The sequence below is a fragment of the Emydura macquarii genome, unplaced genomic scaffold, assembly GCF_026122565.2.
Source record: "Emydura macquarii macquarii isolate MOO-44397 ecotype Brisbane River unplaced genomic scaffold, CSIRO-AGI_Emac_v2 contig_1146, whole genome shotgun sequence".
NCBI lineage: Eukaryota > Metazoa > Chordata > Testudines > Chelidae > Emydura > Emydura macquarii.
In genome coordinates, this window is record NW_027131283.1 from 545,365 (window position 1) to 563,412 (window position 18,048).

The 18,048-nt window shown below is 37.9% G+C and overlaps 1 protein-coding gene across 2 annotated transcripts in view; it reads right to left on the minus strand.

Annotated features, from left to right (window-relative positions):
- Nucleotides 1-18,048, minus strand: part of ASCC3 (activating signal cointegrator 1 complex subunit 3) — a 479,889-nt gene that overhangs the window by 24,702 nt on the left and 437,139 nt on the right. For both annotated transcript variants that reach the window (XM_067546516.1, XM_067546517.1), the window contains one exon: nucleotides 6,402-6,626. In XM_067546516.1, coding sequence (XP_067402617.1) covers nucleotides 6,402-6,626 — 225 coding nt within the window. The remainder of the gene's footprint in view (nucleotides 1-6,401; nucleotides 6,627-18,048) is intronic.

An 18,048-nucleotide genomic window follows, 5' to 3' on the forward strand; every position in this document is an offset into this window, starting at 1 on the left:
TGTTGCTTCTGCTCTTCTGAGCTAGAATAATATCAGTCCAAATGTGGAGGCAGCTAGAAGTACAATTGTGACTGAATTTGACTACTACCAATGGTGTGCCACACACATTCAGACACAGTATACATACTGGCTAAATGAATGTGTTTCAGAGGACACTTCAATATATAAAAGTTTATTTGGTTTTTCTTCCTTCTTTCCCTCCTTCAAAGGCTGCCTGTTTCTTTATTTATAGCTATACATACATCCATTAAGATGGAACAACTATCCCTTGCTCCAGGTTCTCCTCAACAATTCTTAAATATACAACCATAAAACAGACCACTCCTGTAGCTGCCTCCCTTCATCCATTAATCACATTAACTACAGCAAACGGCAATAACACAGTAGCTAAAAACATACTTAAGGTCTTTAACATCTCCCACCAAAGCCTCCCCACTTCTCCACAGCTAGGGAAAACAAATGGACTTTGGAACATGCTCTGACATCAGGGATATTAAGGACCAACAGGTTGGGGGAAGCAAGAAGCTCCAAAATGGAGGGGCACACTTTCTCTCTCAGGCACCTCTGTTGATCACAGATTTGCTGGTAAGGCAGCAACCTATCTTCCAGCTGAGGACTGCTAGATACAGCTTTCTCTAGAGCACGTCAGTCAGTCCAGTGAGTCACTTGTATGTAATAATGTAGTGTATATGTTAAATATAATTACAAAGAGTAGAATACTTGTTCATGTCATATTTTTAAGGTGCCTTCTGAAAATCAGCTATACAAAAGCTACAATTTAATTACCATAAGCTCATTATTATTTATTATTTTACTATCCCACAGTGTGCTAGGCCTTACAGTTCAAACAAGGAGTTAAGGTTCCTGCCCTGAAGAACTTACAATCTAAGTTTGGACATGATATAAAGGAGTAACAAAACAGTGGTGAACAGTTGGGGTTACAGCACTACAATCACATGGTTACTCAGTTAAGGGATGTGTACATTTCTCACTGCAAACTGTACTTCTGTCTACAATTCCAAACCTGGCTTCTCTTCTATCTTCTCTCAATGTATAGGTATCCTACTGAGATGTGCTTAACACATCCATAGGTGAACACTCTCCAAAGGTTAAGGCTGAGCTCCATGGCAGTCCTACTCCCTGGAAATACTAAAATGTTTTATCAGTGATTATACTACAAGTGGAGGCTCGTAGCCAATCCAAATGCAAAGCCAGCTGCTATCATGTTATTACTCAGTAAAAGTGACTGCCCTGCTGAATATGAGACTGACGGTATTATAATTGTCTCAATTATCCATTTCAATTAATACAAATATAGTAGGTAGTTTCTGAACCGGAGAATAAGGGCTGACCACTGAATACACAGTCACAAAATATAAGGCTTGAAAGAGAAGCAAAAAAGAGATGAGATTTATTCTATTTCACATATTCTTAAATCAGGGACAGGAACCAAGATGGGGCACTGCTTTTAAAACAATAAACATTACTAATACACTCTACACTACCAAAATATTAGATGAATCATTTAGTTAGAATAAACACAAATTTTGTCTTCTACTAGAATGGTTGTCATCACAAGACTGATGAAATATCATCCATTGTTGTAGGCAGTGTAATTGTAGCTATGTAAGGGCAGGATATTAGAGAGACAAGGTGGGCGAGATAATATATTAGACCAACTTCTGTAGGTGAGAGAGACAAGTTTATGAGCTTACACAGAACTCTTCTTCAGGACCTGGCAGTCACAGAACGGAAAAAATAGAAAAGACAAAGAATGAGAGAAATGGAGTATTATCTCTTTTTTACAGCTAGGGAACTGACAAAGAGAGAAATGAAGTGAGTTTCTCAAGATCAAACAAAAAATCTGTGACAATGCTGGAAACTGAACCCAGATCTCTCAGGCTCCCATCCTATGCTTTAAGCATAAGTCCATCCTTCCTCTCACTGGAAGTGCCTTCGTTAGTCCCTGTCTCTTACTTTTCAATATGGGGCACAGCTATTTATACAGAAAATTCCTGGAGCCGGATCAATGACTTCAAAGCCATTAATTGTCAAGCTGACAAAGCTGTCATTCAGCTGCCAGGAAGACCATACAACAACATTCCTTGGATTTATGCAGCAAATTGGAATGGATGCCACATGCCCCTCCTCCAGTCCCAGGTAAGTAGATGAAAAATTTCACTGTGACAAACACCTTGTTAAAATAAACTAAACCCCATGTCTAACCCACCTATATTATATACCCATATATAACCCATGGGTTATAGCAAGGCTGTCACGAACACGTTTGTCCCACTTTCTTTGGCAACAATCATATTTCTTTATTGGGATAGTGTTGAGTCTGCTGGTTATTGTTCTGTAAATTGAGGGAATAAGCTCTTTAACTGATATTTGACATTTAAGCGTATGAATTTGTTTTCCATGCTGAGCATATTTCAACATACAGTTGTAATATATATATAAAAAAAGTTTAAAGTGGCAGGGGAAATCTCTGTCTCAAGAAAAGTAATTTTATGATGAAGGCTGCAAACACATTGGATTGGGAAAATGAAGGGATTAAGGAAGGGTTTTAGAGCAGTACCCAAATGAAAGTAAGCCTGTTTGAAAATATTTACTGTTGCTTACACTGAAAAAGGTTTTTGTAACAGAAATTAAACTTTAAAAGGGATCAGAGGAATTCAGCCTTAGAAGAAGTTATTCCAAGATGGAAGTGAAAATTTGCTGGTCCCTGAAGGATCCTGGAAAATAGCATACTCACGGGAATTGCAATATATATTTTTGGGGGAAATTTCCATAGCTTGTGTTATATAAGAGGCCAGACTAGATGATCATAATGGTTCCTTCTGATCTTAGAATCTATGGATCTAGCTGATGACCACTAAATAAGAGACCTTTGTTTAAAGAGACCTGTCTTTAAAGAGGAGGAAAACTTAGGAGGATTTCTACATTGGGAGCCCCAAGAAACAAACTAAATAATTTAAAAAGATTTATCTGATTAGCCTATGAACAGTTCCAGTTTGTCTGATTATGCTGCATTTATGTTTACAAAAGTTTTAGGACTTCAGGTGTACACATGAGAAAGTAGTATACATTTTAGATGACAGTATTTTACAAATATTTTCCTTTTTATAAAGCATGGTATTTGTATAACTAGCATGCACAATGTGTATGCAGGGCGTATGTGTGTGTATGCATACCCGCATGTGTGTTATGAAGGCACTGCTATTAATTCACCAGTAAATGTGTTGAGACTGGAACCCCACCCCATTTATGCTTTAATGAAGTGAAATGAATGGTGAAATTCGGTGTCCCTAGCCTCTGTCTGCCAGAAGCTGGGAATGGATGGCAGCAGATGGATCACTTGATGATTACCTGTTCTGTTTATTCCCTCTGAAGCACCTGGCATTGGCTACTGTCGGAAGATGGGATACCATTGGCTTGACTCAGTATGACTGTTCTTAGTCTCCAAATTCTGCACAATACATTTTCAGAGGGCAACTGGATTTTGTAAGTAAAATGTTGACTAACTGTTGCAGAAGGAACATTTAAAAATAATCTAACTGAATTTTGCCAAGACTAGCTGATAGACCTGCTCAAATCTGTCAGCTATTTCTATCATCTGACCCTGCTAGCATGCCTCCCTGATTCATCGCCAGCTCTGCTAACCACAGAGACACTAAGAGGCAAGGAGCAGGCTGGGAAGCAAAAAGTCTGATGGGGTGGGTGAGGATGTGAAGGGAAAGACCAGAGCTAGCTTGACTTTGGGAATTCAGGGTTGAGCTGGAATATGTGGGAGACTGGAGGGAGAAGAGGCTTGTGGAAAGTAGGGATCCTCCATTCTGCAGGGGGCATGAGATGGGGTGGGAACTCAGGGCCTCTGCACTGAGGCATAAGCATTTGAAATTCTCCTCCAATGCTGCTGCCTTGGCTCCCTGGAGCACCAAGGCAGCAGTGCTGTGGGGAGCCCATCTTTGATGTGCTCATTGGAAGGTTTCACTGCATCAGTTTACATTTGGTTCAGATCTTGAAAGATATCTGCACAAACTGAACAGCTGGAGACTTTTAAAAAAAGAAGTAAATAAATAAAAGCTTAGAGTTCTGAACACAAGAAAGCTTATAGGAAAGAATACTGGCTCGCTGAGTTGTTACAATCTGCCCAGTTTGACTCCTGATGTCCCCCCCACCCTCCTCACAATGTGACATGCATACACCATACATGCATTTATCAACAGATCCTTCTACGATCAGTTCCTTTCTCACAACTAAGATCTTTTTTCTCCACCCCTGTTGACCCAGAGTTCATCAACAGGTCAGTGCTAGGGAAAAAGGTAACAACCAGTATGGAAAGCGTAACCCTGTCTATTGCTTAAGCTTTAGGAACTTTAACCTTTGTTTGGAAAGCGTGACTAATAAGATGAAGCAAATATTCTCCCAAGAGATGTAAACCGTGTGACAGTTTCAAAACATAAAAATGTTATTCTTTTGTTTTTTAGAAGTAACTTTCTTTCCTGCTCATATGGCTGTGTATATATCAATAGCTGCTGGTAGAGGACAAAAGGCACAAACAAGTTCTGTTACAATAAGGAAACTATTCAGGAACTTTTTCTTCTGTTTAATGGAACTCCTGAATACGTCATTTAAAAAAAAATGACAATTTTTAAAAATCCCTACCTTGCAGTAAGAATTAGCACATTAGTATAAATATTTGTAGTAAAAATAATTACAAAGATCTTTAATTCTCTTTTTTCCAACTACTGCGAGGTAGTAAAAACCCACTGAAATGACAAAATATTACTTAAATGACTGACGTGCTTTATTTCAAGTTGAAGTGAAATTTCTGACCTAACTATGATGTCTATCATGTGACTTTATTCATAATCAAAGTTTAAAAAAAAAAAAAAAAGGATTTCTCATTAAAATAAATCTTCATTACCTTTGTTTTATAGTAATTTGAAATACAGGGAGTGGTGTTCCTTTCAAAACCCATTTGCCAAGTTTTTGGCTGCAGAAAGGAAAATATCTGTGATGTGATTTGCTTATTATTCTTATTCTTAATTTTAGTTTCACCTGGTTCAATAATCATTTTACAAGTGGTGCTGCCCCGAACAGGTGGTGTGTTTTGCTAGGGCAAGGCCTGAGTCCTTTGGGCACTGCAGTGCTGCCCATCAGACCCCCCTCTGGGAGGAGTGTTGCCATGGGACCCTCTCTCATGCACTGATTTTACAGACTGGCAGCTTGGCACAGCCAGTAAAATGACTCTTATTATTTATTTGTATTACAACAATGCCTAAAGGCACAATGAAGATCAGGACCTCCTTGTGCGAGATACTGTACGTACAAATAGTAAGAAGATCCTCAGGATTTTATAATCTAGAGTAGACAAGATACAGGGAAGTATTGCTATCCCTATATTTCACAGATGGGGAACTGAGGCAGAGAGATTAAGTGGTTTGTCCAAGGTCACAGAAGAACTGAATTCCAATCTCCTAAATCCCAGTCCAGTTCTTTAACCACAATACTATTTTTCCTCTCTAGCAGTAACAAGAAGCTGGCCTATTTTGCTTCACTTTGCACTTACTACAGCTGCACTTATCCTGCCGCCCAGAACTATGTAAATATTCCTTTTAGCAGTTGCAGTCATTCTATTCCAGATTTATACTTTAAAATATCTTTGATGGGGACAGTTATGCATGTGGTTTGTGTGTTCTGGGCACTATTTATGGTCAAATTAGAATGCCTGGGGATGGACTTTTTATGCAACTGCAAAAGTCACAAGCCTGCAGACTGATTTAAAATCAGTTTGGATAGTGGCAGTCTGCTCTTCCAGCCCTGTGGTAGCGGAGAACTGGAGAATATGGCAACTGAAAATCTCTAAAATTAGATTGTTAGCATTTTCAGGCAAGTTTTATTTGAGATCTGTGGTGTCTAGAGCACTTTTGGGTCCTGCGAAAGACAACTGATAAACAATAACAAAAATAATAATTGCTCATAGAGGTTGAGAGTACAGGAGAGCACATCTCTCAGTGTAAGACTAGGATTTCCAAAGCACATTCACTTGTAGGGAACTGCAGATCAGTTTCAGGTAGTACAATGAGGACACTCCGGGTTAACAGCACTGAAAGTTTGTGTTAGGGCAGGTAGTGAAACCAGTGGCAGCAACTGTCTCCTTCAAACCAGTATCAGTAGCTACTACTGTTCAACTATTATCTTTATTTACATTCAGTTCTGTAATGCTGTGGGCATTTGGTCCCTTTCTAAATAAATTTGTGTCTGTCTTAGGTGGTTCCAGTCCTCAACAAAACCAGAAAACAATGTGGATTTTTCCTGGACCAAAAATATTACAACACGTTAATGCGAAAGAATAAAGCAACAGATATTAAGGATGAAATGGATTACTGTACCTGACATATTCTTATAGATTGGTCCAACACTGTCTTGGTATCGGTAGCATAATCTGGGCAAGGCAGCATGGCACGACTAAAATAGGCTTGCAGCAGAAGATGTGTTTTTGTGTGTGAACTGTCAAATAAATGAGGATTGACTTCAATGGGGAGATGTTTTGCCAGTTCACTGTTCATCTGATCTTCATTGTGTCTCACTGGAAGATCTGCATACTCTTCAGCATCCTTAACAAAAATTTAAAAGGAGGAAAAATAGGGTTTTTTAGTGGATAAAATGCAAGAAAGCAATTTCAATTAAGTAGGATTTCTCACACAGTCATTTTAGGACATTTACAACAAACTACATGGAAATCATAGTATACAGCTGAGATTTTGCTAAAAGCAACCATTTTGGTTAGTAATGTTTAAACATCCTTCTCCTTACTCAGTTATCAAAAAAATAGATATTAGTAAGAAAAACAGTAGTTTGTTAAAATATTTAAGTACCATTAAAGTGTTTTAACTATTCTTTATATATCTGATTTTTATTTAGAGCAGAATGATGCAGATTTCATAGCATATATTGAAATATGCCCATTACTCAAATACAGTATTTGAGATCGACTAGATGACCTAATAGAGATTTTCTATCACTCTAAATGGTCCATCAAGCAACGTAATGAAGCTAATTTTAAAGTGAGCAGTCAATAATGCACTTTTTCATTTTCCAGGTAATATCCAAATGTTTCTGCTTTTCTTTACATTCAAAACATACAGTGGGTTTGAAATGAGTCTAACAACTCTATCTATTTTAAATATTACAATTATTTAATGTCCAAGCAATAGATGATCAATGTCTAAAAGATTGTTAAAACAATACCAACTAAGTATTAGGGGTTAAATGCTATCCTTCTTCTGTGTCTCGCAGAGGAGCACACATGCTGGCTATGCTTTGCAATTGATGTGTGTGCAAGGGATTTCTGGAACTTGCACAGGGGACCTGAGTAAAAACAGGATTTCCATGTGTGTTCACGTGAGATAGAGACAGGTTGGGCAAGTAGCAAGGGCAGAGCTGGTGAATCTTCTACTGTACTAATCAAGTGCCCCCTGTGGTCTGGGAATCCAACAGCAGCATGAATACATACTGCATCCTAAAAACTGTAGCTTTGGCCACTGAGTACGTCTGCTGTGGTTCTATGACTTAGAATTGGGGAGGATTCCTTTTCCTCTCTGTTCTCATGCAGCAAGCTTGTCTACCCTGAGTTGATGTGGGAAGGATTTCAGACTGTCTTAAAAGTATGAAATTTTGCAAATGAAATAAAAGCCTCAATACATTATGTTTTTTGCACCTGTAATTAAAGCAAATAGATTCCTTTTACCAACTGGGTCAATGAACATTTTGGTAGTCTGAAAGACAATGCTGTCATAAAAGGAGAATGCTTTCATAACTGTGGATTCAGCAAAGAAACTGTTAAATTAAAGATCGAATATTCTGGATTTTGTATCTCTCTTGAACTACGGATTTGATACTATGGGCTTTAGTCTCCAATCAGACTTCCTGCAAATCCATATTAATTAAATGTTCACAATGGTAAGTAATTCAAAATGATATATAAGAAAGTGCTCTTTTTAGTATACGCTGGTAAACTGCAATAATTCATAGAAGTTTAACACCTGATTTGTGTCCCAATTTAGAGGACACCTTTGAAACTTCTTTGATAAAAGTTCTACTGTTAGTATGTCTCATAATAAACACCACTAACATTATTTTCCAGTTACATTTATGGCAGATTGAAACGACACTTACATATTGCAACATAAACGTGAAAGAATGACCGATTCTAGAAAGTTTAAGAATAATTAGAAATAAAAGCAGTGTCATTACTTTATTTCATATTCTGAGAGCAGATTAAAAATGAAGGCTGACTAAAGACAACTGCTGCTTAATCCTTGATGTCTCTGCCAGATCTATTGTGAAAACAGCGGTCATTTATTCTCTGAACCTAAGGTCACAATCTTTTTAAGCCCTATAGAATGTTGCATGTTTGCTCTGCTCTTTTATTTAGCTCACATCCCCTTCAAAGATATTTTAAAGAATATTTACCAAGGAGATTTTTTACTTAGTTTTGCCTTGCAGTTTCAAGCAGCAACAGGAGACAGGAGCAGGATCAGCTGAGCGATTCCAGACCAACTGGTATTCTTGAAAATACGCTCTCGCTAGTTTTTCCCCAGTACAACATGTTTTATTTACTTCCAAAACAGTCATCTCATTTCAAACAACTAGCCTACTTAATTTCCTGTGTGTGATCTCTGACTGTAAGTAAGTGAGGTTCATTTTCTTATCTGCATCATGTAGGTAATTAAAGGAAATTGAGAATGGGTAGCGAAGCTTTTATGCAACTGGGAATGAAGCTGAATGGAGGGCACTAAGGTCAGCAGAGTCCATTATATTTTTATGTGAGAAGCCGGTATGTCTGCCCTGTCCTTGTTTGTTTAGTGTAGGCTGGACAGACTACTAACTGCAAATCTGTTTCTCTGATTTGCCCAGCTGTCCTTGAATAAAGACATCTTCCATTGCAAATGTTAAATGACAGTGATTGACAATCCTATGATGAACTCTGCTTGTAACCCTCTGCTACTGTTTTCAGATAGCACAAGAAAAGATAGAATAAAGAAACATCCTTCATAATCACCTCAAATGAGCCCTGCTGTTCACTCAGTATTTTCCATTTTCGTTTCCCTTTTCATTACAAACCTCAATCTGTTCTGCAAATGCTATAGACTCAACTATGCCAAACAATGTACAAAATATATATTTTACTACATTTTGTTTGAATGCTGTACATAATTCAGGGTCTGACAAAATGAATTAAGTTGTATAACAGTTTCATGTTATGGCATTTCTAATACAAACTTTACTGTTAGACCAAAAAGGGTTGCTATACATTTTTTCCTTTCCTTGCTTTTTCTGATGTTGTGTTAAATCAGTACTATTGTAGATGACAGCCCACATGCTACGTAATCGTTATCTATATAAACACCTGTTGTAAAGCAGAACCTGCTTGAGTGATAACCAGCAGTTGACTGCAGGTTTTAATTGTGTACTCTACACTCATGCATTTGCAGTCCTGTCACACCACCCACAGCCCTGCTGGAATGTTATGGGATTCACCTGCAGCATCTTCTTTTGGCCCCAGAGATTACCGTGGCAAAGAATTTTAAGCCTCCCTTTCTTCCTGCCTCCCTTTCTTCCTCTGCTCTTACTGGTCCCTTGTGGGACCTACACAAGGTATCAACCAGGAGGATAAGGTGGCAGCTGAAACCCATAGTCGACGACAGATAGTTGAGGAGACTAGAAGCTGGCAGGACAGACAGGTAAGTTGCCGAGCAAGGGGCAGGAAGATTTGCTGAAGGGACAGCATGGGGAGGAGAATTTAGATCAGGGGCTGAAAAGGCAACACCAAAGGGAAGGAACAATTTGAAAGGGGCAGAGAAGAAGGGAGGCTGCTCCAAGATCCCTTACCCAGGTTGGCCCAGGATCTCCTAACTGCTCCCTGAATCCATAAATGCCAGGCTGTCATCAGAAACACGCCCAATACCACGACCAACTTCAGGTTACTTTTACACTTCCTCTAGCTTCCCAACTCTTGCCTGGAGCTCTCCTAAATCCCTCCCCCATATCACCTCTATGGACCAATGGTCTTGGTTCCCTCAAACCCACACTTGCTTCTGAGGGATTGCAAATAGAGACTTGTTCTCATCAGTGAGAAATGTCACATCCGGAGCTGCACAAAACTTGACAGCTAGGTTGTGCCCATAAACTATAAGGCCAAAAGGGACCACTGTGATCATCTATTCTGCCCTCCTGCATAACATGGCCTTCCTTGAATTAAAAACATCCAATCTTGATTTAAAAATTTCCAGCGATGGAGAATCCACCACAGCCCTTAGTAAATTGTTCCAATGTTTAATTACCCTCACTGTTAAAATGTGCACCTTGTTTCCAGTCTAAATTTGCCTAGCTTCAACTTCCAGCCATTCACTCTTGTTGTACCCTTTTCTGCTAGATGGACGAACCCTCTGTTATCAAATTTCTCTTCCTCATGTAGGGGCTTACAGATTGCAACCAAATCACCCCTTAACCTTCTCTCTAATTCAAGACTGAGCTCCTTGAATCTCCCACTAAAAAGGCATGTTTTCTAATCTTTCTTGTGGCTCTTCTCTGAATCATCTCCACAGCTCAGGAAGAATGCTGAAAAACTGAACACCAAAGTAGTAGTATTCCAGTAATGGTTTAACCAGTGTCAAAATACAGAGACAACACCACCTTCCTACTCCAACTGGAGATTTCCCTGTTTATACAGTGAAGGATCCCATTAGCCTTTTTGACAACAGCATTGCATGGGGAACTCATGATCAGCTGATTATCAACCAGTACCCCCATTCTTTTTCACAGGGTAGAGTCACTAATCCTGTAGGTATTGCCTACATTGTTCCCCTAATTGTATGACCTTTATATCTGGCCATATGAAATGCATATTGCTTGCATGCCCCTTTTACCAAGAGCTCCAGATCGCTCTGTACTAGTGATCTGTTCTCTTCAATCACCACACCCCCAATCTTTGTGTCATCTGCAAACTTGATTGGTAATGATTTTATGTTCTCTTTCAAGTCATTGATAAACATGCTAAACAGCATTTTGCCAAGCACTAAGCACTGGAGGACCCCATTAGAAACACATCCACTCGATGATGATTCCCCATTTTCAATTACATTTTGAGACCTGTTAGCCAGATTTTAATCCACTTCATGCGTGCCATGTTGATTTTGTTTCATTCTAGTTTCTTAATCAAAATTTCATGTGATACCAAGCGAATGCCTTACAGAACTCTAAGCATATTACATTAAACACAATTACCTTCATCAACCAAACTTGTAATCGCATAAAAAAGATATTAAATTAGTTTGATCAAATCTACTTTCCATAATCCCATGCTGATTGGCTTTGGTTATATTACCTTTTATTTATTATCTTTATTACCTATATTACTCTCCTTTAATTCTTTATTAATTGAGTCCCTTATCAGCCATTCAGTTATCTTGCCCAAGATCAATATCAGGCTGACAGACCTATAACTACTTGGGTCATGCTGTTTATTCTTTTTAAATATTAGAACAACATTGACTTTCTTCCAGTTCTCTGAAACTTCCCCAGTGTTCCAAGATGTATTGAAAATCAACATTAATGGGCCAGAGAGCTTCTCAGCCAACTCATCCTTTCAATAGTTGTACAGTTATAAAAGGCCTGATCTAAAGCTCATTTAAATCAAAGCCACAGGCAGTTCCCAATTTAGGGCTCCTGCAAACATTTGCTACTAAATTAGACTCTGATCCTAAACACATATATTAGTAACTATAGAATCGATTGAGCTCTACGGTAGATACTCAAGATAGTAAGTACCAAACTTAGTAGTGTTTGTAGGATAGGGCCCTTATTTATTTTTTCAGATTCCCCTTCAACTCACAAGAAATTCTAATATATTTTGCTTAAACCATTGATATAAACCGAATGATGAAATGTGGATTTATACTGTAAGTACATCTTCTGTAAAATTACAGTTTTTTATTTTTAGGCAGCTGCATACACTGTCTACATTTAACTAAGACAAGAGGACACTTGTGCAGCGTAGACAATTGCAGGATCAACAGGAGCAACTAAAAGAAGCTTTATATTTTAACTTAAATTCAGTCATGGGAACAGTAAAACTTAAAAAGTTAATGAGTTCTAGACTTTAAGTAGCACTTGATTAATTTGTAACAGTGAGGAGCTAAAAGAAGCCAGAATTAGTTTCTCACATTCCAGGACTGAAGCAGTAGTCTTTTTTTTTTTTTTTTTTAAAGCAATAGTATATTGGTAAATTCCATGGAACTGACTAACCAGAGTTACGTTTATTTTTGTTGTATTGCTCAAATGAACACAAATATTACATATATTTTTAAAAAATATCCTGACACGTTTTGTTGTGTCTAAGCAAGCCAATGGTAAAGAAAAATAGCTCATTATAAATCTGCTACCTATGTCTTTAACTATTTATTAATTGCCATGAATTACCCAATATTAATCTTTTAAAGCAAAATTTGCTATGAATGAGAAAAGGATGAGAAAAGTTTTTAATTTCACATGTCAATCAGGTTATCTTCATTAACTTATTGAGTGCTAATTAAATAACATAAGAACGGCCATCCCAAGTCAGACCAATGATCCAGCTAGCCCAGTCTCCTGTCTTCCAACAATGGCAGGTGCAGATGCTTCAGAGGGAATGAACAGAAGAGGACAATTTTTGAGTGATTCATTCCCTTTTGTCCATTCTCAGCTTCTGGCAGTCAGAGGTTTATGGACGCTTAGAGCAACTGACTATCTTGGCTAACAGCGATTGACGTACCTATCCTCCATGAACTTATCAAATTCTTTTTTTAACCCAATTATATTTTTTGGCCACCCACAACTTCCCCTGGCAACAAGTTCCACAGCTTGACTGTGTGTTGTGTGAAGAAATACTTACTTTTGTTGTTTTAAACCTGCTGCCTGTTAATTTCATTGGGTGACCCCCCCCCCCCCGGTTCTTGAATTGAAGGGGTGAATAACATTCTCTTATTCACTTTCTCCACATCATTCATGATTTCATAGACTTCTATCATATCCCTCCTTAGTTGTCTCTTTCCTAAGCTGAACAGTCTCTGTCTTTAGTCTCTGCTCATATGCAAGCTCTTCCATACCCATAATCATTTTTGTTGCTTGTCTCCGTACGTTTTCTAATTCTAATGTATCTTTTTGAGATGGGGTGACCAGAACTGCATGCAGTATTCAAGGTGTGGGTGGCACCATTCATTTATATAGTGGTATTATGATATTTTCTGTCTTATTATCTAACCCTTTCCTAATGGTTCCTAACATTGTTAGCTTTTTTGCTGGCGCTGCACACTGAGCATGTGTTTTTCATCAACTATCTACGATGATTCAAAGATCTCATTCGGGAGTGGTAACAGCTAATTTAGACCCCATCATTTTGTATGTATAGTTGGGATTATGTTTTCCAATGTGAATTAATTTGCACTTAACATTGAATTTCACCTGCCATTTTGTTGCCCAGTCACCCGATTTTGTGACATCTTTTTGTAACTCTCAAGCTGTTAACTATCTTGAGTAATTAGTATCATCAGCACACTTTGCCACCTCACTGCTCAATCCCTTTTCTAGATCATTTATGAACATGTTGAACAGCACTAGTCCCAGTACAGATCCTTGGGGGACGTCGCTGTTTACCTATTTCCATTCTGAAAACTAACCATATATTCTTAGTCTTTGTTTTCTATCTTTAGCCAGTTACTGAGCTATGAGAGGACCTTCCCTCTTGCCCCATGACTGCTAGTTTTGCTTAAGACCCTTTGGTCTTGTTAACCTTGTTCGGTCTTGGGACCTTTTTAAAGGCTTTCTGAAAGTCTAAGTACACTATATCAATTGGATCACCCTTGTCCACATGCTTTTTCACAGCCTCAAATAATTGTAACAGATTGGCGAGGCATGATTTCCTTTTACAAAAATCAACATATTATGTTCATCTATGTGTCTGATAATTCTGTTTTTTACTATAGTTTCAACCAATTTGGCTGGTACTGATGTTAGGCTTACTGGCCTATAATCTCCTCTGAAGCCTTTTTAAAAATCAGAGTTACAGCTAGCCTCCAGTTATCTGGCACAGAGGCTGAAATTAGAGACAGATTACATACCACAGTTAGTAGTTCTGCATTTTCATATTTTCATATTTCATATTTTCATATTTTACATAAACCATTAGTTGGTCCAATAAAGGTATTAATTTCTGATTAATTGCAAATATTACATAAATATTCATGGAATCAGAAAAATAAAACATGCTGCAACTTTAACTGATTTTTTCATAGGGATTGTCATATATTTGTACAGTATTCTGCAATTAACACTCATATACAATGCACTGTAAATTTGTTTCTGTGTAATTTAATGTTCAAAAGTAAGCCAATATTCAATTTCAGGAAGATTTTTCCAGGTGAAAATATCTAAGTGTTTTAGTTTCATTTTATATCTAAAAATCACATCCTGTACATTTTAGAAATGGGGGTAACAAATTAATATCCACTGTGATATTATTATTTGCATTACAAAACCTAGAGGCCCCAGTCATGATTGGGGATTGATTGTGCAAAGACTGGTCCTACCCCAAAGAGTTTTCAATATAAGACCCTGTCCTATCTGTGGGCTCCACATGGATGCTATAGTCTGCCTTTGTAAGCAAGTTGAGGATTGGGGTCTTCAAACACACAGGCTATGTCTATTCTTACAGTGGCATGTAGAGAACATACAATGCACCCCACCAGCATGGATATAAGTAGCAGTGTAGGTCGTGAGGCACTGCTTAGGTGAGTAAAGACATGCCTGAACCTTAGGGTATATACCCTACATGGCTTTCTACATGCCCAAGCAGTGCCTCCCTGGTTTATGCTGCTATTTTTAGCAGTGTAGTGTCCCGTTGCCTCCCTGCTGCCGAAGCCTTTCCTTGCCACTAGTAAGGGCTCCAGCAGTGGTGAACAGTTCCAGAAGCTCATAAGGCAGTGAGGTGCAGCCTGCTTTTCACTCAGGTGTGTAGTTACACTCATCCTGCATGTCACCACCAGTGCAGACAAGACTTTAAACACTTGTGTGTAACTTTTCTCATGTGAGCACAAAGGTCCACTCACACAGATTCAGGTGCAGGATCAGGGGCCTAATTTAAAGCAAGAGGGAACAATGAGCTCACCAAGCAGCAAAGGGAAAAAGGGAGAGAAAAAACAAGAGTAATAGCAATAATATGAGACTATATAGGAAGCTGGGCACACACCTTGCTTTCTGAATCCGTTACAAGGGACAATTATTATTGTTTAACCTATGCCTATTTCCAACAATGAGTTTTAATAAGTTATGCTAGTTTACAGCATGTTTTTTGTTTTTAAGTCTCTGCTTATTTCTATTCTTTATTTATTTTTCTGCTAGCTTCCATTTTTAAATTTATTATTTCTCTGCACATTTCCAGTTTGTTTATACCTCTGTTTCACTTATGATTACATATATATAAAACATTGATTTCCAAAGCAGACTAGGGGAGTTTAGACACATTTTCCATTAATTTGCTTGAAAAAAATTAACAATACATTTTAATCCTCTACTGTTGCCTATGTTATAATTAAAAAAACCCAAAACAAAGTAACACAAACACCACAAATTTCCTGGCCACCCTCTCTTCCTCTTCCCGTGCTCTTCCCAAAGCCAGGCCATTGCTACATGCATATAGTTAAAATATCTCACATTTTAGGTCTAATTTATGAAAAATATATTTATATGACCAATACTTTTATATTTTATTTTCAAATTTTTGTTTTATTTCAAGTGTAAACCAGATTTATAAGGAACACATCAAACTTACACAGAAGTGTACTGGCAAGCAGTTGGAATTCAGTCAAGCACAGATTTATGTGCAGAAAACTAATATATACATGAGGAAACACCTCTTTTTTACCCTTGCCAAAACTGATCACATGGTTAACAGCTGGATTTCAGGACTATCCTTAAAATTAGATTACATTAAAAAAAAACTAAATTAGAGAAGTACCCGCTAGCATCGTTTTAGTTAAAATTAGGTCAGCATTAGACTTTATTGCTAGCCCATAAAAGTTTGTTCTTTGGTTTTAGTTTCACAGGATATAATTTATGTTTTTAAAGTTTTAAAAAATCCATTTAGATGCTTCTTCATTCTTACAGATATAAAGGGTCTAGGAGGGTATCCCAATTAAAGACAGTACTAATGGGCATTACTAGTTCTAAGGTGTTTTAAGGACAAATATCATGCACATTCTCCAGCTTCCCATTCTAGGCAAAAGAAAAGATATTTCTGTCAAACTGCTGAAGTCCCCACACTACACACTTATATTTAGAATGGAAGTTTTTAATTAGACTAACTCTTTGGGACAGAGACTTTCTTCACTCCATTACATCAGTTCTACACCATTATAGCTCCACTGACTTCATGGCGTAATTTTGGGAGGCCAAGCTCCAAATTAGGGGGAAGTTATCAAATTGTAGCTTGGTGGAGGGTTGGATTGTTAGGTCAACTACCAAAGGAAATAGGTAAGCTTAGCAAAGGTGCAAGGTATATTTATCATTCTCTCTATATATAGAGTTTATGTATGTTCACAGAATATATGTTTTATTCACTTTTGTGCTATTAAGGCCAAATACGGCTAGAGTCAGGCAGGTCAGGTTTGAAAATGGTGCAAAATTTCCTTTTGTGGAAAGGCTGTGCAGAAAAAGCCTGTCCTGAGGATGAATTTGCATAAATACATGAAGATTTCTTGGTGCACAAGAAGGTGGAGACTATTTCAAGCATAGGGGCAGCAGTGAAGAAGAAATGATAAAGGAAAAGTAAGTAAAGACAGGGTGCTAGCCTGGGGCTTTGGAGGCCGAGGTTCAATTCCCTGCTCTGCTACAGAGTTCCTGGGTGACCTTGGGCAAATTGCTTAGTCAATCTGTAAAATAGGTATAAATAGTAATTCATACGTTTCTCGCTGGTGTGTTGTGAAGATAAATATATTTGTGAGACACTCAGGTACTGTGATTATGGTACCATATACATACTTTACATCAGTGGCTCTTAACTTTTCCAGACCACTGTACCCCTTTCAGGAGTCTGATTTGTCTTCTACGTACCCCCAAGTTTTCACTTCACTTAAAAACTACTTGCTTACAAAATCAGACATAAAAATACACAAGTGTCACAACACACGATTACTGAAAAAATACTAACTTTCTCATTTTTACCATACAATTATAAATCCATTGGAATATAAATACTGTACTTACATTTCAGTGTATAGTATATACAGCAGTATAAACAAGTCATTGCTTGTATGAAATTTTAGTTTGTACTAACTTTGCTAGTGTTTTTTATGCAGCCTGTTGTACAATTAGGCAAATATCTAGATGAGTTGATGAATCTCCTGGAAGACCTCTGCGTACCCCCAGGGGTACAGGTACTCCTGGTTGAGAACCACTGCCTTAGATAATACATACAAAGGGAGTGGTCAGGAGGCAGGATTGGATGGAGTGAGACTGAGGAGGAAATGAGAGAAAACACACTGACAGTAGCTGAGTTTGGCAAGACCTTAAAGCTGAACTTAAAAAGTGTGAATTAGATATGAACAGTGAGGAGAAGTTAGTGAAGAGACTCCAACAGAGGACTGACATGGTTGGATCAGTAGGCGAGGAAAATGGTTTTAGCAGCAGCATTTTGAATAGAAGCATTTGGAGTAGAAGGATGGAAGCAGGGAGGCTGCAGAGGAAGTGGTTGAAGTAATCAAGCTGACAGATGACAAAGGAATGAACAATAGCTTTAACGGTAGAGATGCAGAGGAAGACTATTTTAGTGGTGTTTTAAAGGAGGAAAGAATGAAGAAGAGTTGCTTTGCTATAATTGAAAATATTTGGTCTGAAATAAAGTTAGTATATACACAGTACTATAAAGTTCTTTACTGCTTTAAACACACATCTAAGTTTAATGCTCTCAGAGTAAGCACAATGGATGTCTAATTTTTCTCAGGT